The sequence below is a fragment of the Ochotona curzoniae genome, unplaced genomic scaffold, assembly GCF_017591425.1.
Source record: "Ochotona curzoniae isolate NIBS_2020 unplaced genomic scaffold, NIBS_Ocur_1.0 scaffold_4701, whole genome shotgun sequence".
Classification (NCBI taxonomy): Eukaryota; Metazoa; Chordata; class Mammalia; order Lagomorpha; family Ochotonidae; genus Ochotona; species Ochotona curzoniae.
Window position 1 is genome coordinate 52,076,191 of NW_024467122.1, and position 26,283 is coordinate 52,102,473.

Below are 26,283 nucleotides of genomic sequence, written 5' to 3' on the forward strand. Positions count from 1 at the left end.
ATACTAATGCATGTGACTACCTTTCTATGTCACAGACTTTGTTTTGCAAGAAATTGAAAGAATTTTACAATTCTTATTTCTTATGTTCTAGTGGACATAGGATACTTAGTAGATGATTAGATGAGAGAGTAACCTCTTCATTTAATGACTTACAGATATGGTAGAAAGTAAAAGTGGACTCTTCTTGCAATACCTGAAGTTGACTTCTAGTTAGACTAGAATTATCGACTAAGTGGAACCAGATGTTACTGCTTTTGAAAATATCTTATTTTTTAAAGATTTATTTATTTTTTTAAAAGATTTATTTTTATTATTTTTTTTATTGGAAAGGCGGATATACAGAGAAGAGAGACAGAGAGGAAGATCTTCTGTCCAATGATTCACTCCCCAAGTGAGCGCAACGGCCGATACTATGCCAATCCGAAGCCAGGAGCCTCTTCCAGGTCTCCCACGCAGGTGCAGGGTCCCAAAGCTTTGGGCTGTCCTCGACTGCTTTCCCGGGCCACAGGCAGGGAGCTGGAAGGGAAGCGGGGCTGCCGGGATAGAACCGGCACCCATATGGGATCCCGGGCGTGCTAGGTGAGGACCTTAACCACTGCGCCACCGCGCCGGGCCCGATTTGTTTATTTTTATTGCAAAGTCAGATATACAGAGAGGAGGAGAGGCTGAGAGGAAGATCTTCCATCTGTTGATTCACTCCCCATGTGATCACAACCGCCAGATCTGAGTTGATCCGAAGCCAGGAGTCAGGAGGTTATTCTGGGTCTCCCACGTGGGTACAGGGTCCCAAAACTTTGGGCCATCCTGGACTGCTTTTCCAGGCCACAGGCAGGGATGGGAAGTAGGGCCTCAGGGACTACAACTGACATCCTTATGGGATCCCAGCACATTCAAGGTGAGGACTTTAGCCTCTAGGCCACCATGCTAGGCCCAAGCCCATGATTTTTCTTGTTAGCGCTGATCAGTGGAAATGGTTCAATTTGGCATGATTTGTAGTGAAGAAAGGCTAATTGCACAGGTGGCTCTAGATTTTCTTCTGTGGTCTTGATTCTCCCAAAGTTGTGTTGTGAGTCAGGTCCTCTACTATTTTTTTGGTCATTTTTTTCTCCATTTCCCTCCAAGGACTGCTTAGTTTTTCATTTTATCTGCAATTAATGTAATGCCCATAGAAACCATGTGTGTGTTTGTTTTTTAAATTGGAAAGGCAGATCATGTTTATAGAGAGGAGAACTAGAGAAAGATCTCCATCTGCTGATTCACTCCCCACATAGCCACAACAGTTGGAGTTGAGCACAATCCAAAGCCAGGAGCTTCTTCCAGGTCTCCCACATGGGTGAACGGTCCCAAGGCTTTCGGCCATTCTCTCTACTGCTTTCCCAGGCCACAAGCAAGGAGCTGGATGGGAAGTGAAACAGATGGGAATGAACCGGAGGCCATATGGGATACTACAACTTGTAGGTGGAGGGTTAGCCAATTGAGCCATTGCAATAACCCTGAAATTTATTTTTATTTGAAAGGCAGCTATAAATTATTTTTATTTTAATTTTTAAAAATTGATATTAATATTCCTTTTATTCCTGATTTTTGAGTTGAATTTTTTTACAGATTTATTTATAATTTTTATTGGAAAGGCAAATATACAGAGAAGAAGAGGAGAGACAGAGAGGAAGATCTTCTGTCACATGATTCACTCCCCAAGCGACTGCAATGGCTGGAGCTGAGCCAATCTGAAGCTAGGCACCCAGAGGCGCAAGTTGTTAAGGTCCTCGCCTTGCACACCCGGGATCCCATATGAGTGCCGGTTCTAATCCCAGCAGCCCCGCTTCCTTTCCAGCTCCCTGCCTTTGGCCCGGGAACGCGGTCGAGGACAGCCCAAAGCTTTGGGACCCTGCACCTGCGTGGGAGACCCGGAAGAGGCTCCTGGCTTCAGATCGGCATAGCATCGGCCATTGCACTCACTTGGGGAGTGAATCATTGGACAGAAGATCTTCCTCTCTGTCTCTCCTCTCTGTATATCCACCTTTCCAATAAAAAAAAAATAATAAAAGGTCTTCTTCTTTAAAAAAAGAGAAAGATTTATTTTATTTTGTTTGAAATCAGTGAGAGAGAGAGAGGTATCTTCCATCTGCTTATTCAAGAGATCCAAACGCTTGTGCAATCTTCTACTGCCTTCCCAGATGCATTAGCAGGGGCTAGATTGGAAAAGGAGCAGCTGGGTCTTGAACTGGTACCCATGTGGGATTCCAGCATCTTAGACCATGGCTTTACCCATTTACCCCAGGATGCTGATTTAGAAGCAGAAGGCAAGACCTGATTCCAGGCACTGAAGTGTGGAATGTGGGTATCCCAAGCATCACGTAACTGTGTTAAGATTTATTTGCTTATTTGTTTGTTTGTTTATTTGAAAGTCACAGTTACACAGAGGAAGAGATAGAAAGAGACCTTCCATCTGCTAGTTCACTCCCCAGATGCCCTCAAGCCTGGTGCTGGGCTGGCCAAAGCCAGGAGTCTGGAACTTCTTCCACATCTGCCACTTGAGTGCAGGGGCCCAAAGCATTTGGGCCGTTTCTCCGATGCATTAGTAGGGAGCTGGATTAGAAGTGGAGCGGATCAGATGGCCTTGAACCTGGTAGTCATATGGAATGCTGGCATCTCAGGCTATGACTTTACATGGTATGCTAAAACAACAGCCCTGGCTTTGTTCATTTTATTGGTCTTTTTAAAGAGCCAGGTTTAGTTTTCTTGATTTTTCTCTGTTTTTCCTGTTACTTATTTCTCTTATTTCCTTTGTGTAGTTTGCTTTGGTTTTAGTTTTGTTCCTTGATTTCGTAAGGTGGAATTACTCATTTAGCACCACTATTTTTTTTTTTTATTTTTTTAAAGATTTATTTTTATTATTTTTTTATTGGAAAGGCGGATATACAGAGAGGAGAGACAGAGAGGAAGATCTTCCGTCCGATGATTCACTCCCCAAGTGAGCGCAACGGGTCGAGCCTCTTCCGGGTCTCCCACGCGGGTGCAGGGTCCCAAAGCTTTGGGCCGTCCTCGACTGCTTTCCCAGGCCACAGGCAGGGAGCTGGAAGGGAAGCGGGGCTGCCGGGATTAGAACCGGCGCCCATATGGGACCCCGGGGCGTGCAAGGCGAGGACCTTTAACCGCTTGCGCCACCGCGCCGGGCCCTAGCACCACTATTAAAGTAAGATTTAAAGCTCTTTGAGCATTGCTTACCTTACATCTTATATGTTTGGTTTTCATTTGCATTTGTGCTGAAATATTTTTTAATGTTCCCTATGATTTCTTCTGTGATATAATGGTTGGGTGCTTAGGAGTCTGTTTAAATTTCTCTATATTTGTTGATTTCTCAAATTTCCTTCCTGATGACTTAAATCTGATTGCATTAGAGTTGGAGACCATATACTTGTACAATTTCAGTCCTTTTAAATTTGTAAGATTGTTTTATCGTCTGTGTACTGTGCTGGAGCCTGTTCCACGTGTTGGTGAAGGGTATTTCGTTGTTTTTATAGTGCATTCTGGGTGTGAGTCCTAGGGAATTGCTTGGATCTTCTTCCTTATTCTTTGTCTAGTTGTTATACCCATTACTGTAAATGTTCCTAATCTTTTTCACTTCAGTTGTTATTATTTTTTTTTAGATTTGAGGGTTCTCTCAGGTGCCCACATGTGTATTTTGCCTCCCAGAAATTTGATGTTTCACTTTTATTAGTTTTCAGTTCAAAAGGTTTTTGAAGTTTTAGTATTTTTATTGGAAAGACAGATTTACAGAGAGGAGAGACAAAGATTTTTCATCCACTAGTTCACTCCCTAAGTGGCCACAATGGCTCAGACTGAGTCTATCCTAAGCCTGGAGCCAGGAGCTTCTTCTGGGTTTCCCACGTGGTTGTAAGTTCTCATAACTTTGGCTGTCCTCTACTGCTTTCCCAGGTCACAAGCAGGGAGCTAATTGGGAAGTGGGTGGAGGAGCTGGGATATGAACTGGTGCTCATACCGGATCCTGGCACTTGCAAGGTAAAGATTTAGCCATTGGGCCCGGCGCGGTGGCGCAAGTGGTTAAGTCCTCGCCTTGCACGCCTGGGATCCCATATGGGCACCGGTTCTAATCCCAGCAGCCCCGCTTCCCTTCCGGCTCCCTGCCTGTGGCCCGGGAAAGCAGTTGAGGACGGCCCAAGGCTTTGGGACCCTGCACCCGCGTGGGAGACCCAGAAGAGGCTCCTGGCTTCGGATCGGCATAGCATCGGCTGTTGCGCTCACTTGGGGAGTGAAGCATCGGATGGAAGATCTTCCTCTCTGCCTCTCCTCTCTGTATATCCACCTTTCCAATAAAAAAATAATAAAAATAAATCTTTAAAAAAAAAAAAGATTTAGCCATTGAGCTATTGTGTTGTGCCCCGCTTGTTTTTCTTAATTTGAAAGGTAGAGAGAGAGAGATGGGTATCCTCTTTGACTGAGTCACTCCTTAAATGCCTAAACAGTTAGGGCTGGACAAGGCTGGAGCCAGGAGTTAGGAGGAATTCCATCTGGGTCTCCCCCTTGAGCCCTATGTGTTGCCTTCCAGAGCATGGGTTAAAAGGAAGCAAAATCAAGAGCTGGGGCGGAACTCTGCCAAGGCACTCCTGTATAGCACAGATATCCTATGTGGTAGCATAGTACACTGTGCCACAACAGCCCCTACCAAATTATTTGTGTGAGTGTGTAAATCATTTACTCATTTGAGAGAACTTATTTTTAAATTTCTGTTTGGTACTGAAAATTTTTCTATGTTGATTTATACTTAATTTATAATTTTGGTCAGAGTGAACGTTTAGTCTTGAAATAAGACTTATCAAATGAGCATTTCATGTAAAATTGAGAACCATGTATTTATTTTGTTATTGATCAGTTTGTGCAAATTCATAAGAATATTAGCAAGTTAGGAACTTCAAAGAATACATTAGGCAAAATCTTTGTACTTCATTTTTCAAATCTCTTGTCTTTATTTTATTTTTTTCTTTTTAATATTTACATAATTGAAAGGAATGCAGATCTGTATGGGCCTTTGATAGGGTGGGGAGGGTCAGGAGTGGAGGAAGATGGGTGGGACAGATGTTTCAGGGTTTTTTTTTTTCTTGCGGGGGTGGGGAGGTTGGGGGAGAGAAGTGCACAGCTTGCTGTCAGACTACTTGAGCACCTCGGGTGGAGGACAGTCATTTGATGATGCCTTCGAGACCCATATGTGAGGAAGAGTTTTCTGAGGGTGTTACTTAGTAGTTTTGATAGTTCTGAGTTGTTGGCTTCATTGCTCCAGGGTTGAGAAAATCTTACAAGGTCTGTTAGTTGACCAAGTCCACCTTAATGCATCCACAGGCCCAGGAACATGCTGCAAAGCTTAACCAGGAAATTTTTCTGTTTTCCATCCTCTGATGAGGCAGTCTGTGTTCTCTGCTGGACATCATCATCATCTAGATGAGTTGCCCATCTGTCCCACATATGCATCTGGACATGCTGTCCACTGCACAAACATCAGCAAATGAGAAAGCCCAGTCCAACAGCTGACCACACATCCCGTGATTTTCCTTGTGGCTGGGGTCTGAATTCAGCTGTCTCGTTGGGGAGTTCCCCAAGAAACCTCCTCTTGGGTGGCCTCCCACCTGACTCTTGTGTGTACCAGCATTTGCTAGAGGATGCAGCTGCTTGGTTAGTTCCAGCTCCATCTCATGTGAACTGACAGGTGCTGTGGCATAGCCTAGCCTCTTTTGCCTTTATTTCCAGCCTTTTATTATGTTTTATTTTAGAAGACCTTTTTCATGAACTTTCCAGAATCCTCCACTTTGTCCACACAAAATGGTCTAGTATTTTGTTATATAATATGGTAAATGTATATTGTAGTTACCTGCTAAACTTTTTGCTTCTTGTGTGCAGAGATTATACTTTTTAAAAAAACCTTTTGTTTTCAACTGGTGGCAGGTGACCAATAAATATTTAAAGAGCTGAACCTCTTAAGACTGGAGTACAAATAAGTCTCTGAAAAAAATTGCACGAATTGATTAAATGTAACTAAGAGCTTGGTGCTTGTTGAAGCAGTTAAGCCTCCCTAGCAGAGTACCTGGGTAGCACTCCGAGTTCTGTTCTTCCAGCTGGTGTGCAGCGTGCGAGGCAGCAGGTGGTGACTCAAGTAGTGAGGTTCCTGTCACCCACTGGGGAGTCCCACACTGAGCTCCCAGCTCCCAAATCAGCCTGCCTCAACTCTGAACATTACAAACATTTGAGGAATAAACTGGCACGTAGGTGAGCTCTCTTTTTCTGTTTCTGTCTTTCAAATAAATTAGATAATATTAAAAAAGGAAATCGTTAAAATTTCCCTGTGTATTTGCCATGTACAAATTTTCCTCTTCTAGGGAATTCTCTGAAGAAAAAAAGGATTCCAACAAAATGTATACAATTGAAATAGTATTATTAAGTAAATACTGTATGACTCAAATAATAAATCTTCTTTGTGCTTTAGCACTCACTCTCTAGGAGAAAACATAATTTTTCATAGATTTATTTATTTTTATTGCAAAGTCAGATATACAGACAAGAGGAGGGACAGAGAGGAAGATCTTACTTATGAAGATTCACTCACCAGGTGACTGCTATGGTCTCTGCTGTGCCAATCCAAGCCATGAGCCAGGAGCTTTCTACAGCTCTCCTGTGTGGGTGCAGGGTCCCAAAGCTTTGGGCTGTGCTCTACTGCTTTCCAGGCCACAAGAAGGGAGCTGGATAGAAAATGGGGCTGCCAGATTAGAACCGGTGCCATTATGGGATCCTGGTGTGTTCAAGGCGAGAACTTTAGCCACTAGACCACTGTGCTAGGCCCTAGAAAACGTAATATTTTGTTTCTGGCTGGCAGTTTAAGGCTGGGTACTGTTTGGTTATGGGATAAAACCACTTCTGTGTGATGTTTTGGTACTTTGTGGGCAAACCCTTTTTATTTTGGGATATTTTACTCTATTTAGGTTACTATAGAAATAATACAGCATAGACAAATGTTGTGGTGTTACAGATGAAACTGCCTCCTCTGATTCTGGCATTTCATTTGGATGCCAGTTTTAAGTTCCAGCTACTTCACTTCTGATCCAGTTCCCTGCTAATGCACCTAAAAAAGCAGAGGAGCTTGACAGGGCTCTGGACCCTGTATCCATTTGAGAGATCCACAAGAAGCTCTTGGCTCTTGAGCTTTCACACACTGCTGTCTCCTCGCTATAACTTTATATGGATCTAGGGATTTTTCTGGGAAATCTATATAAGCACTCATTAATCCATTTCATGAGGCCTGTGCCATATTGATCTAATCACTTCCCAAGTAGTTTACCTTCAAAGCTGTCGCACTGAGAACTAAGTTTAAACACATGAACTTGGGAGGAGACCACACATTCACTCTCTAGTGGTGTTGTTGTTGCTATTGTTTTTGCTTTTGCTATTAATGATATAGCATCAGATTTAATGTAGCTTCAATGTTTAAAATATCATTCTTTTTTCCTTTGCCTTTTGTGTTAGTAAAAGCAAAACTGAGACTATAGAGTTTGTAAGAATCTTCATCTTAACCTTTGTTAGAAGTTTCGGTACATTACATAGTTCAGAGTGCTTAGCTGGAGTTAGACTTTCTGTGAATGCATTCACTGTTGGAAATAGCTTTACTGCCTCTGTGCTTTATAGCCTTTCCTATTCCTTTTTCATTTTGAGACTCAAAATAGTTAAATTCAGTCATCATTTGGTATTGTAGGGAACTAATTTGAAGATCCCCATGGGTGCTAAAATCTGTGAATCTGTCAATGTTCGACTATGTATAGCAAAATTGTGTATTATTTCCAATAAGCTACACACTTCATTGTGTATAATTTAAATCTTCTCTAGATTACATATAACTTCTGTGTAAGTAATTAAATTCTGGTGTTTAGTGACTGATGGGGAAAAGTCTTTACCATAGGCGTTTTGTTGGGGGAAGCACATTTCCAATTCATGATCGATTCTCTTGCTGTGAAAACGTGGATAACCAGGGGATGGGTGCTGATTATATATTCCTAATTTTGGCCAAAAATGACCGTTCAGTGACTTTGTAAAGATTTATTTATTTGTATTGGAAAGTCAGATCTACAGAGAGGAGAGATAAAAATCTATCTGCTGGTTCACTCCCTAAGTTGCCCCAATGGCTGGTGCTGAGCTGATCTGAAGCCAAGAGCTTTTTCTGGGTCTCCCACATGGGTGCAGGGTCCCAAGGCTTTGGGCCGTCCTTGACTGCTTTCCCAGGCCACAAGCCTGGAGCTGGAAGTGAAGTAGAGCAGCCGAGATACGAATTGGTGCCCGTATGGGATCCTAGCGTGTGCAAGGCAAGGACTGTAGCTACTAGGCCACTGTGCTGGGCCCCGGCTCAGTGATTTTTTTCTTAGCAATAAGAGAGTAATACTAGAACTTATATTTCTTAATTCTTAGTTTAGTAGTCTTTATAATTCAGTGTGTGTTAACTACTTCTTACTGTTGGAACAGTTTTACTATACTTTCATTTTCTTGTCAATAAGAGTTGAAGTAGATGACTTCATGTGTTTCTTTGGATGTGAATTTTTTTATTTCTTTATTTTCTTTTAATTCAGGGAGTTAGATTGTTGATATCTCCCACTTTCAGTTCACTCCCTAAATGCCTAAACAGTGGGATCTGAACCCAGGTCTACAGTCAGGAGCCTGGAACAATTAGGGTCTCTCAGGTAGGAGGTGAGGACCCAACTACTTAAGCCATTACCTACCGCAGTGAACATCGTAAGTGATAGTAGTAGGAAGCTGGATTCTAGAGCAGAGGCAGAACTAGAACCCAGTGTAGGGTGCAGGTGTTCTGTGTGATGTGTAAACTGCCGCACTGAACAATTGTCTTTGAATTTATTGTTTAAAGTATTACTGCATCTTTTTCTTTTTTTAAGATTTATTTATTTATTGGAAAGTCAGCTATACAGAGAGGAGGAGAGACAGAGAGGAAGATCTTCTGTCCGATGATTCATTCCTCAAGTGAGTGCAACGGCCGATGTTATGCTGATCCAAAGCCAGGAGCCAGGAACCTCTTCCGGGTCTCCCACACAGGTGCAGGGTCCCAAGGCTTTGGGCTGTCCTCGACTGCTTTCCCAGGCTTCAAGCAGGGAGCTGGATGGGAAGTGGAGCTGCCAGGATTAGAACCGGTGCCCATATGGGATCCCGATGTGTTCAAGGTGAGGACTTTAGCCGCTAAGCCACTGTGCCGGGCCCATTGTGCATCTTTCAAAAATGATCCAGGGCCCGGCGCGGTGGCGCAAGTGGTTAAGTCCTCGCCTTGCACGCCCGGGATCCCATATGGGCGCCGGTTCTAATCCCGGCAGCCCCGCTTCCCTTCCAGCTCCCTGCCTGTGGCCTGGGAAGGCAGTTGAGGACGGCCCAAAGCTTTGGAACCCTGCACCCGCGTGGGAGACCCGGAAGAGGCTCCTGGCTTCGGATCGGCATAGTATCGACCTGTTGCGGCTCACTTGGGGAGTGAATCATCGTATGGAAGATCTTCCTCTCTGTCTCTCCTCTCTGTATATCCGCCTTTCCAATAAAAAAAATAATAAAAATAAATCTTTAAAAAAAAAAATGATCCAGCCATCGTTGTGAAACCTGAAGGTCAAAGTGAAGAGAGATGTGGTCAGAGACAGGCGGACAGATTCCTGTGCCAGCGAGGATTAGACTGAGCTGCAACTGAGAGCTGGAAATTAATCCAGGTATCCCTTGACAGGAACCTGGAATTGGGGAGAAATAAAATCCAGGTTTCCACAGTGAGATGCATCTGTTTTTTTTTTTAAAGATCTGTTCTAGTTATTTGAAAAGCAGACTGACAGATCTCTCACCTGTGAATCAACTCCCAGGTGACTGCAACAGCTGGTCCTGGCCAAGTCAAAGCTAGGATCCTTGCAGGCCAAGGGGTTACAGGCACTCCAAGCCCTTGAACCATCATCTGCTGGCAAGCACTTTTTTTTTTTAAATATTTATTTTATTCTTATTACAAAGTCAGATATACAGAGAGGAGGAGAGATAGAGAAGATCTTCTGTTTAATGATTCACTCCCCAAGTGAACGCAACAGCCAATGCTATGCTGATCCAAAGCCAGGATCCAGGAACCTCTTCCGGGTCTCCCACACGGGTGCAGGATCCGAAGGCTTTGGGCCATCCCCGACTGCTTTCCCAGGCCACAAGCAGGGAGCTGGATGGGAAGTGGAGCGACCGGGATTAGAACTGGTGCCCATATGGGATCCCGGCATGTTTAAGGCGAGGACTTTAGCCGTTAGGGCCCGGCAAGCACTTTTTAAAAAAAAAACATTTTAAAAATTACTGTTATTGGGCCCGGCGTGGTAGCGCAAGTGGTTAAAGGTCCTCGCCTTGCACGCCCGGGATCCCATATGGGTGCCGGTTCTAATCCTGGCAGCCCCGCTTCCCTTCCAGCTCCCTGCCTGTGGCCTGGGAAAGCAGTCGAGGACGGCCCAAAGCTTTGGGAACCTGCACCCACGTGGGAGACCCGGAAGAGGCTCCTGGCTTCGGATCGGCATAGTATCGGCCCGTTGCGCTCACTTGGGGAGTGAATCATCGGACGGAAGATCTTCCTCTCTGTCTCTCTTCTCTGTATATCCGCCTTTCCAATGAAAAAATAATAAAAATAAATCTTAAAAAAAAAATTACTGTTATTTTATTTGAGAGAGAGAGAAAACTAAACAGATCTCTGCTTGCTGTTTTGTTTTTTTTTCCTCCAAGTATTTGCAGCAGCTAGGATTGGGCCAAGCTAAAACCAGGATCCCAGAACTCTTATTTATTTATTTTTTTTATTAATAAAATTTATTTTGACATTCTTTACATGGTTAGTTAAAGTAAGAAGGTTCAAGGGCTACAGGAAAGTGGACAATACTAGTATGTTTTCCATATTGTTACCTTAATGTTTAAAGTGGGGTATTAAGGGAGAGGGCCCACCCAATTTCCCACCCTCCCCAGGTCCCGGATGTAGGGCATGCTCTGAGGTTCTTGCTTGAGTGGTTTTGATATTGCCACAGTTATGAATCGCTGTCAATCTTGCCACTCCAAGCACTATGAGGTCTTTGAAAAATCCACTGATTGACATAGTCCATCATAGCTGAGATGGTTGGTTGACCTGTTCTGTCTTCTCTCTTTTCTTCGTTAGGGTTCTGAGTCCAGCATTTAGATTAGGAAGATCTCCAAAGAAACTTCTTGTATGTGCTAACAAGTACAGGGCCTGGCACTGTCCATCGCTCCAATCAGCTGGTGGTTGTAATTGCTGGGTTGGTTCTGTTTTCACTCCCGACTTCCACTGGAACCAATGGGTGTTGCAGTCCAGCCTGGTTCTGTCCTACACATACTTGGCCCTCACCTAAACCAGTGGGAGCTGCAGCCTAGTTGGAGCGACCCACAATAACCCCTACCAGGCCCACCCCCTACCCTGGTTTGCCAGTAAGTGTAGCAGTAATCCAGTCTGTCCCACACCCCATTCCACCCCAGCCGCTGTCTTAGTTTTATGTCCTCCCATGGAAGTGGTAACCCAAGAGGGATGAGCCCACTATTTCCCTCTCCCAGAACTCTAATGAGGTCTCCTGTGTGGGTGGCAGAGTCCCAAGTACTTGAGCCATCGTCGGCTGTGTTCCAGGATGTGCATCTGCTGGAAGTGGGATCTCAAGGCGAGGAGTCAGGACTCACATCAGACCCGCAATAGGGGACACAGGCCTCCCAAGTGGCTGTTTAATCAGTGTGTCAAACACTCACCCTGTGTGTGCCTTAACCAGTGACTTAGTTGCTAGGCCAGCTCCTCCATGTTTTTGTTTATTAGTTGAGTTGTATTCATGGAATTCATTTATTCACTGACTGATGATTTTTCCCATTGTATTGTAATTTCAGAAGGGTAAAATCTTTCTATAGCTTATTTATTACTTTCTCATTGTTTACCTAACCTGGTGCCTGAGTGTGCTTCAGTGCTCAATAAGTATTTGTGAGGCAGATGCTGATGTTATAGGTGAAGACAGCATGTATACGTGCTGTTTGATATATAATAATATTTCAGAAGTTGTTGCAAATATTGCTCATGATAATATAAAATACAAGGCATAAATTAACTTTAAGTGTTTTAAGTTTTGGGGATACACTTTTGCACAGTGACTAAATTTCCCTTTGAAATGCCTGTATCCAGGTGACAGTGTGGTGACATAGCAAGCTAATCCTCCACCTGTGGTGCTGACACTTACTTGGGTGGTAGTTCCTGTTCCAGCTTTTCCACTTCTTCTGCTTTTTTGTTTTGCTTTGTTTCAAGATTTATTCATTCTTATTGGAAAGTCAGATTTACAGAGAGTAGAAGAGACAGAAAGATTTTTCGTATTGGTTCACTCCCTGAGTGGCTGCACTGGCGGGAGCTGAGTCAATCTGAAGCCAGGAGTTAGGAGCTTGTTCTGGGTTTCCCATATGGGTGCAGGGTCCCAGGGCTTTGGGCCATCCTTAACTACTTTCCAAATGAGCTAGATGGGAAGCAGAACAGCCAGGACGTGAACCAATGCCTATATGTGATCCCAGAGCTTGAATGGGGAGGATTTAGCCATTTGAGCCATTGCCTGGGACCCTCAGCTGCTGCACTTCTGACCTAGCTTCCCTGCTGGTGGCCCGGGAAAGCAGGGGAGAATGGCTTAGGTCCTTGAGCCCCTTTTCCCACATTGGAGGTCTGGAGCAAGTTCTTGCCTCCTGGCTTCTGACTGTCCCAGCTGCAGCTATTGTAACCATCTGGAGGGTAAACCAGTAGATGAAAGATCTCTCCCTCTCTGTAAATATGGCTTTCAAATAAATATAAATGCAAATATTTAAAGAAGAAAGAAGTGACTGGATTTGGATACTGGTACCACTTCTGATTACAGCTTCTGCTGGTCCCTACCCTGGGACGTGTTGTTCTGTCCTCCATCTTCTGTTCTGGTACCAGGTGTCCTCTGCAGACTCCAGTGTACTGCCATGTCTTCCATGTGCACCTGGATATGCTATCCAGTGCGCCATCTAAGCCATTGAGGAGACTCAGCTCTGAAACATGCACTCCATGGCAGACCATGGCACCTGCAAATCTCTCCATGGTTGGGGTTCTGAGTCCAGCAATTCAGTTGGAAGGATCCTCAGAGAACCTCATCTGAGGTGATCCCAGACCTGATTCTTGTGTTTGCCAATACAGAGACTGGCACAGATACTATTTAGGGTCTAGCACTATAATATACCAGGATAAGTCTCTGTCTTGGCACCAGCATTCCATATGGGCACTGGTTCCAGTCTCAAGTGCTGTATTTCTAATCCAGCTCCCTGTTGATGTGCATGAGAAAGCAGTAGAGGATAGCCCAAATACTTGGGCCCTTATACACATGTGAGAAACCCAGAAGATTCTCCTGACTCCTGGCTTTTGACTAGTCCACTTCTGGCCATTGCAGCCATTTGAGGAATGAACCAGCAGATGGAAGACCTGTCTCCTTCTCTCCTCTGTTTTTGTAAATAGAGTAAAAATAAAAAAGCAAGTAAATAAATAAATAATTCAGATAAAGATAAATGGATCTTAACAAAAACAAAAAAAGATATAGGGTCTGGCTACCAGTTAAAAAATATATATTTAAGCTGAACACATTTGGGTTGAATTTTAATAACCTGTGTTATTTTTTTCTTACAGTTTTACATGTGGCACCCGTGAAAGATGAGGCTGAGAACGAGGAAAACTTCTCAGCAATCAAATCAAATACAAACTCAGCGCACTGCCAGAGCAAAGAGGAAATTTTCAGAAGTTGATGATAGTCTACCCTCAGGAGGAGAAAAACCACCGAAGAATGAAACCGGCTTGTTGTCTTCAATTAAAAAATTCATTAAAGGAAGCACACCCAAGGTAATGGTTTTGTCTTGTATTTATATGTCATTCAAAGGGAAGTTTAGCACATTTTCTTTGTAAGTGTATAGATGATAAACTGTCTAAGGAGATGTCTACATAAAGGTGTTATTTTACTGTTAAAATATTACGAGAATATTCAGAATATGTAATGGCAGTTAAAAACATTACTGGTTCCCCTAACTAATCCACTTAGCTTTATATCTTTTCAGTAAAGCATTAATGGGACTCAAAATTTTGCTTTCTTTTAATGAATTGCTTAATTTTTATTTCAAAGAAAAGTTAGTGTGTAATCATGGAGATGATTTTTAAATCTGAATTGTAACATTTGAACAATAAAATTGTATTTGTTAAAGAGCAAACAGTTATTAGAAGAAATTAGAAACTGTAGTCATGTGCTTTAAATTCAGGCTTGTAGACCAAGTTGAGCCATTTTCATATACCGCTTAGAACGTCAAAATGATAGTAGAATGAGACTAATACTGATTGCTTATCTGTATATGAATTGCTTTCAGATTAGTTGTTATAACAGGAAGAAAAGCTGTTTGGAAAACTTGATTACACTTTGTAAATGTTATTCACTGCATGTAGATTGAGTTATGACTACTGCTTTTATATTCTTTCTGGGGAAAATATATGATGAAATTTTCATTCTACTTTAAGCATATCCTTTTGATAAATAGAAAAACAGGTCACTTCATTGATTTATTCATGGTTTTAGATTTTGCTTCAAATAATTAATGAAGCCTAGTTATTGTGAACTGTTGGTTAAGATTTATAAGAAATATCTTATTTGTGTAGGCTTTTATTTAATTGTGCTTTAAAATATTTTTTGTTAATCGTATTTTGAGGAAGAGTGAGACCTGTGGATAGTGACAGACAGAGAATGTGAATCAAGTGCCTGTTTGCTGGTTCACTCACCAGATGTCCTTGGTGCCAGCCAGGGACTCAGTCCAGGCTTCTCATGTGGTTGGCAGGAATCCAGTCACTTGAACCGTAACCACTGCCCTAAAGTTGGAACTAGCAGGACGTTGGAGAATTGAATTCAAATATTCAAATATGGAGCATAGACACTTTCCTTTCTTTTTCTTTTTATCTTTCTCCCTTTCTCTTTCTCTCCCCTGCTTCATTCCTTTTTTTCCTATCCCTCCCTCCTTTCTTGTTATTCCTTGCTGTTAATCCTTCCTCTTATTTAGTACTTACTTGAAAAGAAACAGAAGGACCGAGACAAGCCCATCTTCCATCCACTGGTTCACATTCCGAATGCCTAGAGCCTAAGAAAGGAGCAGGAAGGTCAGTCTAGGTCTAAGTGGATAGGTCTGAGTGTGGACTTGGCTCCTTGAGCCATCACCCGCTGCTGCTGGGTCTGTGTTACCGGAGGCTGGAATTGGAAATAGAGCAGGAGTCAGCCAGGCACTGTTAAGAATGAGAGGTGAAGATCTGAAGCAGTGGACCTGGACGGACGTCCACTGGTCTCTTAATAGGCAAACCAGATGCCCACCTGTTTGTTATTTTTAAATAAACATGTTTTAAAAAAGCTTTTTAGTTAATTTATACAAACCTACACAATTCTAGCATTATGTAGCATAGATTAAATGCCTTCAAGAAATGTAAATTCTCATTTTTGTAAATTTCTGATGGATTATTATTAGCTTCTCTTAGTAAAAAAACTTACTGTTTTTCTATTTCATTTTTCTAAACAGTTGTACTTGTTGTAAAGTGCTTTTTTCATTTTTTACATTCTTTCACTTGAAAATGAATAATGTGGTTATACATGTGCAAGTGAAAGCCCTTGGTCATGATTTAACCTAAACATATTCTGAGTGTGTATCACCATCTTGATATCTTTATGTTATTCATGAAAGAAAAATATAAGCTTTTTTTCTTTCTAAAGATTTTTTTTTCTATTGGAAAGTCAAATATACAGAAAGGCAGAGAGACAGAGAAGATCTTCCATCTGCTGATTCACTCCCCAAGTGGCTGCAACATCCACTGCTGAGTTGATCCAAAGCCAGGATGCCAGAGCCTCTTCTGAGTCTCATAGTGGATGCAGGGTCCCCAGGCTTTGGGCCGTCCTTGACTGCTTTCCCAGGCCACAAGAGGGAGCTGAATGCAAAGCAGGGGCTGCTGGTACATGAAGTGGTGCCTGTATGGGATCCTGACACATTCAAGGCAAGGAACTTAGCCACTGGGCCACTGCGCTGGGCCCATGAGCTTGTTTTTTAATATAAAAAATTTCCCCTAGTATTTTTTTTGTAACATAATCTACTGTTTTTGATCTTGCTGATTGGGTGTTGGACTTCTTCTCTTTCTTCTACCACTGCCTTTTCAAACCTAAGTTTTGAAAATCCCTATGCTGCCTGTTTGATTTTTTTGGTACTTTTTTTCTGAAGCTGTATGCTTGAAACTGGACTTTTTTAGAAATTTGCTTTCCTCCTTTTTTTTTTTCCACTGTGACAGTTTCTAGAACTTTATATGTCTGCTGGTGTTTTTGCTATTTTTCACCTTAAGTGCTCATTTTACAGTGGGTGGGGCGGTCTTTTGTTGTTATTGTTTACTTATTTGAAAGAGAGGGACAGGCAGGCAGACAAGAGACAGATTTTTTTTTTTTTAAGATTTATTTAATTTTTATTACAAAGTCAGATATACAGAAAGGAGGAGAGGCAGAGAGGAAGATCTTCCGTCCAATGATTCACTCCCCAAGTGAGCACAATGGCCGGTGCTTGTGCCGATCTGGCGCTGGGAACTAGAAACCTCTTCCGGGTCTCCCACACGGGTGCAGGGTCCCAAAGCTTTGGGCCATCCTGGACTGCTTTCCCGGGCCACAAGCAGGGAGCTGGATGGGAAGTGGGGCTGTCGGGATTAGAACCGGTGCCCATATGGGATCCTGGCGTGTTCAAGGTGAGGACTTTAGCCGTTAGGCCACGCCGTCGGGCCCGAGACAGAATCTTTATCTACTGGTTTGCTCCCTGTCACTAAGAGAGCAGGACCAGGCTGGAACCAAAAGTCTGAAATTTGACCAAAGTCTCCCAAGTGGGTGATCAGGACCCAAGTACGGAAACTATCACCTGCTACCTCTCAGGGTTAACAGGACGCTGGAATAAAAATTGCTTGATTCCAAACATTCTGATCTAGTATGTAGGCTTCACAAGTCAGATTTCAACAGTACATTCTTATCCCACCTGCCAGTTTTAATAGGTGTTCTAGTAGTAACTTTGCCATAAATTATCCATGAGAATGTTAAAGTAAGCTAAACATAGGTTGTTGTTCACTTATGGATATAAGGAATGAGTGTTTTAGCTTCTCAGGGTTGCCATAACAAAATATTTACATAAATGGCTAGAAACAGAAAGTAGGCTTTTTATATTTTAAAGATTTATTTTATTTTTATTGCAAAGTTAGATATACAGAGAGGAGGAGAGACAGAGAGGAAGATCTTTCGTCCAATGATTCACTCCCCAAGTGAGTGCAACAGCCGGTATCCGAAGCCAGGAGCCAGGAACTTCTTCTGGGTGTCCTTCACGGGTGCAGGGTCCCAAAGTTTTGGGCCGTCCTCAGCTGCTTTCCCAGGCCACAAGCAGGGAGCTGGATGGGAAGCTGGGATGCCGGGATTAGAACCGGCACCCATATAGGATCCTGGGTGTGCAAGGTGAGGACCTTATCCACTGCGCTTTTGTGCCGGGCCCAATATGTTGTTTTGTTTTGTTTATATATATATATGTTTTTTATTTTCAGTATGTTGTTTTTATTCATAGTTTTGGAGTCTGTAAATCCAATATCAAGGTGCTAGCAGAATTATTACTTCTAATGCCTCTGCCTTTAACTTGTGAATGGTCATCTTCTTCCTGTGTGGCGAGTGATCACTCCTTTAACTGTATCTTAGTGTTCAGATGCTTGTTAGATTACTTTAGGATCTCTTAAGTTATCCTCAGATGTGTCACATTCTGAAGTACTCAGGGTTAGCGCTTTCAATGCATGCATTTTAGGTGGGTGGAGAGGACAAAATTGGTCATGTAAGAGAAAAAGTTGACATTTTTGGTCTCTTCAAATCCAGATCTGTGACTCAAAGAGTTAGTGCTTCTCTGAAAATTCTCTAAAAATTATAAATGATCATTAAGGAAACCCAAGAATCATTCATATGCCCTTTTTACTTTTAATGCAATGAGATTTCCTTCTTTTTTAAATATACATATTTGTTTGTTTATTTGGAAGGAGAGCAAGCAAGCAAGCAAACAAGCTTCCATCATTTGGGTCTCTTATGTGAGTGGTAGCAGGGGCCCAAACACTCAGGCCAATTCTTTCTCCAGGCACATTATTAGAGAGCTGGAGCACAAGTGGAGCAGTGAAGACAGGAACCAACATTTATATGGGATGCTGGCATTGCAGCTCACTGTTGTCCCTGCAGTCTTAAAGTCTTTCCACACTGCACTACTTAATGGCACTTTATGTGCCACTACTAGAGTTCTTTGACCTGCCGGCCACCAGGTCTGAAGGGCTATCCAGACATATCTTTGGTGGAACCTGTAGGCTATTTACCCACTAGGATATTGTGCCAGGCCCTCTGTTATTATGGCCTTTAAACAGATAAACATATAATACATATATACATTCCTTAAAAATCGGGGAAAAGTAAGGGGTTCCTTGCTCTACCCTCACCAATGTGAATATCCAGTTAATCAAGTGATACTTTTTAATAAGACTTTTCTTTCTGCATTAGATTGAATTTTGGAAGTTAAAAAGCCATTTATTTATGTGTGACTTTTTCCTTGTTTTATTGAATTATATGTGTGTCATTACACCTGTACTGCACCTTATTACTGTAGCTTTTAATATTGGGTCTTCAAATGAGATAGTGTAAGTCCTCCAGTTCAAGTTTTTTCAAACTTAATACTTCAGATTTTTTATAGTTTTTTTTTTTCCTAAGATTTATTTATTGGGCCCGGCGCAGTGGTGCAGTGGCGCAGTGGTTAAGTCCTCGCCTTGCACGCCCGGGATCACATATGGGCGCTGGTTCTAATCCTGGCAGCCCCGCTTCCCTTCCAGCTTTCTGCCTGTGGCCTGGGAAAGGACGGCCCAAGGCTTTGGGACCCTGCACCCGTGTGGGAGACCTGGAAGAGGCTCCTGGCCTCGGATCGGCATAGTATCGGCCGTTGCACTCACTAGGGGAGTGAAACATCGGACGGAAGATCTTCCTCTCTGTCTCTCCTCTCTGTATATCTGCCTTTCCAATAAAAAATAATAAAAATAAATCTTAAAAAAAAAGATTTATTTATTTATTGGAAAGTCAAATATACAGAGAGGGGGAGAGACAGAGAAGAAGATCTTCCATCCGATGATTCACTCCCCAAGTGTGTGCAATGGCCAATGCTAGGCCATGCCGCTGGACCTCAAGATCTTTTATAGTTTCAAATGTTTTAGAATTAAATGTTATTTTTCTTCAAAAGAATGCGTTGGGGTTACAATAGAACTTTTACTGACTATGTAGATTATTTAGTAAGAATGGAAATCTTGGGTCTGCCAGTTCGTAATTATGAAATACCTTTTCACTAATATGGATGTTAATTTATCCTAATGTAGAAGTTTTAGAAGCTTTGAATCATTTTATTCCTATATATATTTGATGTTTTGTGATGTTGTTTTAAATAGTGAACACTTAAGATTTTTACTTTAAGGGGATTTATTTATTTATCTGAAAAACAGAGGGGGGGAAGGCCTGATGTGGTGGCCTATTGGCAAAAGTTCTCGCCTTGTACGCGCCTGGATCCCATATCAGCACCGGTTCTAATCCCGGCAGCCCTGTTTCCCATCTAGCTCCCTGCTTGTGGCCTGGGAAAGCAGTCAAGGATGGCTCAAAGCTTTGGGGTCCTGCATTCACTTGGAAGATCTAGAGGAAGTTTTTGGCTCCTGGCTTCGGATTGGTGCAGATCCAGCCGTTGCAGTCACTTGGAGAGTGGATCATCGGACAGAAGATCTTCCTCTCTGTATATCTGACTTTCCAATAAAAACAAATAAATCTTTAAAAAAAGAAAAGAAACGCAAAGCAGAGGGGAGCGAGACTGCTATTTCGCATGTGTTAGTTAACTGCCAAAATATTTAATACAGCCATGACTGAAGCCAGAAGGCTTTAGCTCTACCTGGATCTTTCATGTAAGTGGCAAGAACTCAGACACTTAGCTTATCATCTACTGCCATTCAGGTGGATTTATAGAAAGCTGGATCAGAAATGGAGGTGGGAGTTGATCCCAGACACTGATACAGGGTAGGGGCATCCTAAGTGGCTGGCTTACTCCTGTGCCCTGAAAAGTTTTACTTTGTAACTGTTGCTAATATACAAAACTACACTTTATTTTTTTCTTGATTGAACTGGTATGTAAAGGTGCTAAATTTACTTAATTGGTCTAGTCTTTGGGTATATCATGGGATTTTATGTATGGATAATTATGTCATGTGCTGCTAGAGTTTTACTTCCCTTTTCTGATCCCTTAGGATCTCCCTCTCTGTTTTTCTGTACTTACTGTGTTAGCTCAGAACTGTAACTAATGCTTAGTCTTGTGCTGAGAGAGCCACTCTTGCCTTACTGCTGATCTTAGAGAAAAAGTTGGCTCGCCGAAAGGTGTAATAGCTAAATGTCTCTTAGTTATGGTTTGAGGAAGTTCCCTTTTCTTCCTGGTTAGGAAGAAGTTTTTATCCTGTTGTTGAGTTTTATCAGATGCTTTTCTGCTTCATTGGAGGTGTTCTTCACATGTTCCTCAATTACCTTTCTATGTGGAAAAATACATACATTGCTTTGAATAGAAAAATTATTATTTGTATTGTTAATTTGCCATTCCTTTTTGTTTGTTAAAAACTTTTAGTCTATAGTTCTGTTGATTTCTAATATTTTTTTGTGTTGGAAATCAGCATTGTGCTGGTGTCATAAAACAGATTCAGGACTATTTTTGCAAATTGAAAACCATCTAATTTTCTCAGTTTTAAGTGCTACCCCATTTTTATCTGAGATAACAAGCTCTGCTAGCAAATATTGGATGATAATTTTTCTTCTTTATAAATGAATTGTTTTGCTTTGTTCTCAAGGACTTTTTCTTTTAATTATTTTAAGTTTGAAATATATCTTATTTTTTTCTAGATTCATAATCTTAGGAAAATATTGTGTTCATTAGTATTGTCATTTCAAATAATTTTTATTTGGAATTGGTCAAAAGATAGGAAACAACACTATTAAAAAAATAAAAACAGGCAAAAGAGTCTTAAGTGCTATTTGTCCAAAGAAAACACACAGCTGACCAACAGGCACTGAGAACTGAGTGTCTCCTCAGTGCCATTAGCTGTTACGGAAATGCCTATGAAAATCCAGTTGTCTCTTACATTTACCAGGATCTGTATTAAACAGAATTTCATTTGGGTAGGAGGAATAAGTTCCAGAGCTCAGTTATACAGTATGGTATCTGTAGTTAAAGGTGTAATATAAAACTTTTCTGAGATATTTTTTTAAATCAAATTTTTTTTCCTTTTAAATAAAGTTTTCTAAGGTTTTACTGCCATGTTTTTGCTTGATTTCTTCAGGAACTAATTATGTCTGCTCTATATTCTTTGTTTATCTTCATGCTTATTGCATTTTCATGGTTTCTGTTTATTTCTTTTAAAGATTTCTCATTAATTATCCTCTCTGGTTTTTTCGGAAGCATCTTATTTAAATACAGTGTATATGTGAAGAAATTCATGTAAATGTCAATAAATGATCACTCTCAAAAACCGCACCCAAAATATTTCTTTCTTAAATGCATTATCTATTCTGCTTGCTTACTTTTGAGTCTTTGTAGTCTGGTCTTCTGAAATTATTCTATTTCTGATTTTTTGTTAGTGTTGTTCATTGTTTTGTAACTGTTATATGCCTCATTTCTTATATTTGGATAATTTTGGTATTTTGTCATGCCTCAATTTATTTATTTTTATTGGAAAGTTGGATGTGCATAGAGGAGGAGAGACGGAGAGGAAGATCTTCCGTCTGCTTATTCACTCCCCAAGTGACCACCATGGCTGAAGCTAAGTCTATCTGAAGCTAGGAGCCAGGAGCCTTTTCTGGGTCTCCCACATGGGTGCAGGGTCCCAAGGCTTTGGGCCATCCTTTACTGCTTTCCCAGGTTGCAAACAGGGAGCTGGATGGGAAGTGGGGCTGTTGGGATTAGAACTGGTGCCATTATGGGATCCTGGTGTGTTCAAGGCGAGGACTTTAGCCGCTGGGTCCAGCTATGCCTGTTATTTTATTTTTTTTTCTTATATGCCTTATTAGTAGAGTATTTACTCTTCTCTATGTGGTTCATTATAATAATTTTGCATGGAGTTAGACTTTTTAAAATTTATTTATTTATACATTTTCTAAAGATACTTATTTTTATTGGGAAGTCAGACTTACAGAGAGAAGGAAAGACAGAAAGATCTTCTATCTACTTGTTCACTATCCAAGTGTCCACAGTGGCTGGAGCTGAGTCCATTTGAAGCTGGGAGCTTCTTCCAGGTCTCCCACATGGCATAGGGTCTCAGGGCTTTGGGCTGTCCTCTGCTGCTTTCCCAGGTAATAAGCAGGGAGCTGGAAAGGAAGTGGAACAGCTGGGATATGAACTAATGCCCATATGGCATCCTAGTGCATAGAAGGCGAGGGCTTTAACTTTTAGGCTATTACACTGAACCGTATTTAATTATTTCTAGAGAATTAGAAGAGGGTGGAGAGAAGGAGGCAGGGAGAGAGAGAGAGAATTTTTGATAGTTCATTTAATTCTCTATGGCTACAGAAGGCAGGTCTAGGCCAAGTCTGGGAACATCTTCCTGGTGTCCCATGGAGTGGCAATGTTGTGCTGGCTTCCAATTGCTTTGAAGTCCGTTAGCAGGGAGCAGATTGGAAGTGAGCAGTCAGGATGCAAACTGGCACCTATATCTGATACCGGTGTCATAGGGGGCAGCTTTACCTGATAATGCCACAACACCAGCTTTGACATTTGTACTTACTTCTCTTTTTATATGAAAAATTATAGAAGATTGTATAGCTTGGAGTTTTTTCAAGCTATTTTTTTTGTGTGTGTGTGTAGCATTAAAAAAAAACAGTAATTCTCTTTAAGTTCTTTTTCCCTACCCCTGTCTTATCTGAAACTTCTCTTTGTTTCTCAATTTTGATTACTGTCCAGGCACTTCATTCTGAATGTGAATTCCTGTACTAGAATGGGAGCCATTTTTGTCTGATTTTAAGAATCCTTGTTTTGTTCTGGCCCGGCTTTGTCTGTTGTGGGTATTTGGGAAATGGGCCAGGCAATGGAGGATCGATGTTTCACTTCAATTCCCTGCCCCTTTTTAAGTAAAATGAAAACAAGGAAACAACAAACAAAAAAATATATATGGGCCACTGCTGTGGCTTAGGGGGTAAAGGCATAGCCAGCAATGACTGGCATCTCATGAATGCAGACTCAAGTCCCATCTGCTCTGCTTCCAGCTCCCTGCTAAGTTGCCTGGGAAAGCAGCCAAAGATGACCCAAAGTACTTGGGCCCCTGCCAACCTCTTGGGGAAACTCAGATTGAGTTCTAGGTTTCTTGCTTCAGCTGGACCCAGTCCTGGCATTGTGACCATGTGGGGAGTGACAGCAGATCTTCCTCTTTTTTTCCTCTGTGACTCTTTTTTTTCTTGTCATTCTTTTTTTAAATTAATTTATTTTAATAATCTTAGTTTATTAGGGTACAAAGCGTCAAGGGCTACGTTTCCATGCTAATATTATCATTTTTCCCTGTATCTAGGGTTAGGGAATAACAAAGGGAAAAGCCCTACCCAACCTCCCACCCATCCCAGATCCCCAACATGAGGCACGCTCCAAGGGTCTGGCTCAAACAGTTTTGATAGTTCATCAGTTCTGGATTGCTGCCAATCTCACAGTTCCAATCGCAGTGAAACCTATTCAGAGTCCACTGGCTGACAGTCTCTTCATGGTTGGGGTGCTAAGATCAGCAGTTCAGTTGGAGGGATCTCCAAAGAAACTTCATCTGAGATGATCCCAGACCTGATTCTTGAGTGAGTTTGCTAGTACAAACTCCAACACCGTCCGTCACACCAGTCAGCTTATGCATGTGCTGGTCGTTGCGATTGGTGGGTCAGTCCTGTTTCCAGTGCTGCCTTCCTCGTGAACCAACGGGTGTTGTAGTCCAGCTCGATCCTACCCACTTCATACTTGTTCCTCACGCAAACCAGTTGGAGCTGCGGCCTAGTTGGGGGCGACTCCCCATAACCTCTACCAGTTCTGCCCCCTACCCTGGTTCCCATGCTTGCCAGTATGTACCACAGGCTTGTCCAGTCTTTCCCACATCCCATTTAGCTCTCGCACGTCAATGGACATTGAAGCCTAGTTCAACCCAACCAACCTATTGTCCATCCCATACACCTATTGGCAGGTGCCTTTCTGTCTAGGTGCCCCTGCCCTTGTCCTGGTTTTCATGCTCTCCAGTGGGAGTGTAACCCTGAGGGAGGTGCCCACTATTTCCCTTCTAGGCCACATCCACTCCCAGATTATGCACTCTCCCGGTGGTTCTGGCATTTGACTTGACAGAATTAGCTCCCAGTGCCAGCCTCTGCCAGCTAATGCTGTGGCTAAGCCCAACCAACCCTCACCCACTCTAATTTTTGCTTGCACCAGCCAGAAACTGTGGCCCTTCCCTGATCTAGCTCACATGAGGCCCACAGGTGTTATAGCCCTGCCTAGTCTGATCTGCCACCATCCCAACTCACGCTTTCCAATGGAAGTAGTTGTCCAGCAGGGGAGCCCACATTCCCCTGCCAGCTTTGCCTCCTCCCCCTGATTTTCACATGTGTTGTTTGGGTGCTGCAATCACATCTGGTACGACTCATTTTACCTTGGCATTCCTTATTGTGTACTGATATGTGTCGCAACCGAACCTGGCTCAACCCACACTCTGTTCTGGTGCTCAGATTCGTCAGTGGGTGATGTGATCAGGTTCAGCCTGGTCTGCCCCCAACCCATGGCATGTGTATGCCAGTGAGAAATTTCCATTGCCTGTTCTGGGTTCCCTATTGTGCTTCTTGCGCTTACTTGCAGGGACTGAGTCCTGTCAGAGAAGCTGTCCAGGCTCCTCCATCAGAAACTCTCCCAGTGCCAGATTTCGTGCATACCAGTGGGTCCATGAGCCAGCCCTACTCAGTTCACCTCCTGTCCTAGCAGGAACAGTGGCTTTTCCTGACTGGCCTTCACCCCAATCTGGTTCTTACTGTTGGATGTTTCAACCCAGTCACAGCTCATCCATACCCCCATACAGCTCACACATGGTTCAGTAAGAGCTGAGACCTAGCCTAGTCTGTCACACATCTCCCCCCGGTCCTCCAGAGCACCAGATGGTGTTGGAGTCTGGCCCGGCTTAGTGCTTCCAGTCCCAGTCCAAACTTGTGCCAGGTGAGATTACAATCCTATCCTGATAGGAACGCAGCCCCAATTCCAGCCCATGTGCTCCTTGGTGGGAAATTCAACCCAGTTAGGGTGTCCTCTTAGCTCCCCAACCAGGCCTATTCCCAGCCTTAGATCACGTGCAGGCCGGTGGTTGCTCTGTCTCAGCTTGGCAGAGCCCCTCATTTGTCCTGGCCCCTTGGATGCTGTGGCTTAGTGTCCCTGCCTCACGCAGATCATTAGGTGCAAGGACCTAAACGGCATGACCTGTGCTCCAGCCTGATTTCTGTTGTTTCTTGTGAGTTAAGGTTTGTTCAGCTCTGCCCATTCTGCCCCCTTCCATAGCAGCCCAGCCCACCCCACATCCTGTTTAAGGATGCACATTCAGGTGCTGCTGCCTTGACCTACCCTGACTGTTGTGGGTTCCTTTACCCGTGAGAAATGGCAGGTGGCATGGTCACACCTAGCTTATAGATCATTGCAACCCCAGCTTGTGAGATAACCAGGGTGACTTGTGTTCCAGAGGGTTGGGCTCACACAACCCCACAGAGTCTACCCCCAGACCAAGTTCTCTTGTGTGCTGGATGGATATTGTCTTGATCCTGCCAAATGTGACCACTCCATAACTCCACCACCCAGTCGGGTAACGGTACCTAACCCTGCCAAACAGGCCCCCATCCATGGCTTTGGTGTGGGTTGGTATGTGGCGATCAGTGATGTTCTATGCTAATAGCCCATCTCTGTATTCCTAATTGAGCTGGTGAATCTGTCTAACCCAAATTATCTTATGGATACTTTCCTCCAAACCACCAGGTCTTGGTCCCCACACATGCCTGAATCTTTCATGACCCTGTCACTGGGAATCACCCAAAATAAACTTCTCACCTACACTCAAACTGGCCTTAGTCATGGGTGTCCCCAGGCAACAACTAC

At 42.8% G+C, this 26,283-nt stretch overlaps 1 protein-coding gene across 4 annotated transcripts in view; it reads left to right on the forward strand.

Annotated features, from left to right (window-relative positions):
* The window catches only part of CTDSPL2 (CTD small phosphatase like 2), a 71,004-nt gene that overhangs the window by 5,783 nt on the left and 38,938 nt on the right, over positions 1 to 26,283 (forward strand). For all 4 annotated transcript variants that reach the window (XM_040969884.1, XM_040969883.1, XM_040969880.1 and 1 more), the window contains exon 2: positions 13,709 to 13,918. In XM_040969884.1, the coding sequence (XP_040825818.1) occupies positions 13,733 to 13,918 (186 nt within the window). In that variant the 5' untranslated portion in view covers positions 13,709 to 13,732. The remainder of the gene's footprint in view (positions 1 to 13,708; positions 13,919 to 26,283) is intronic.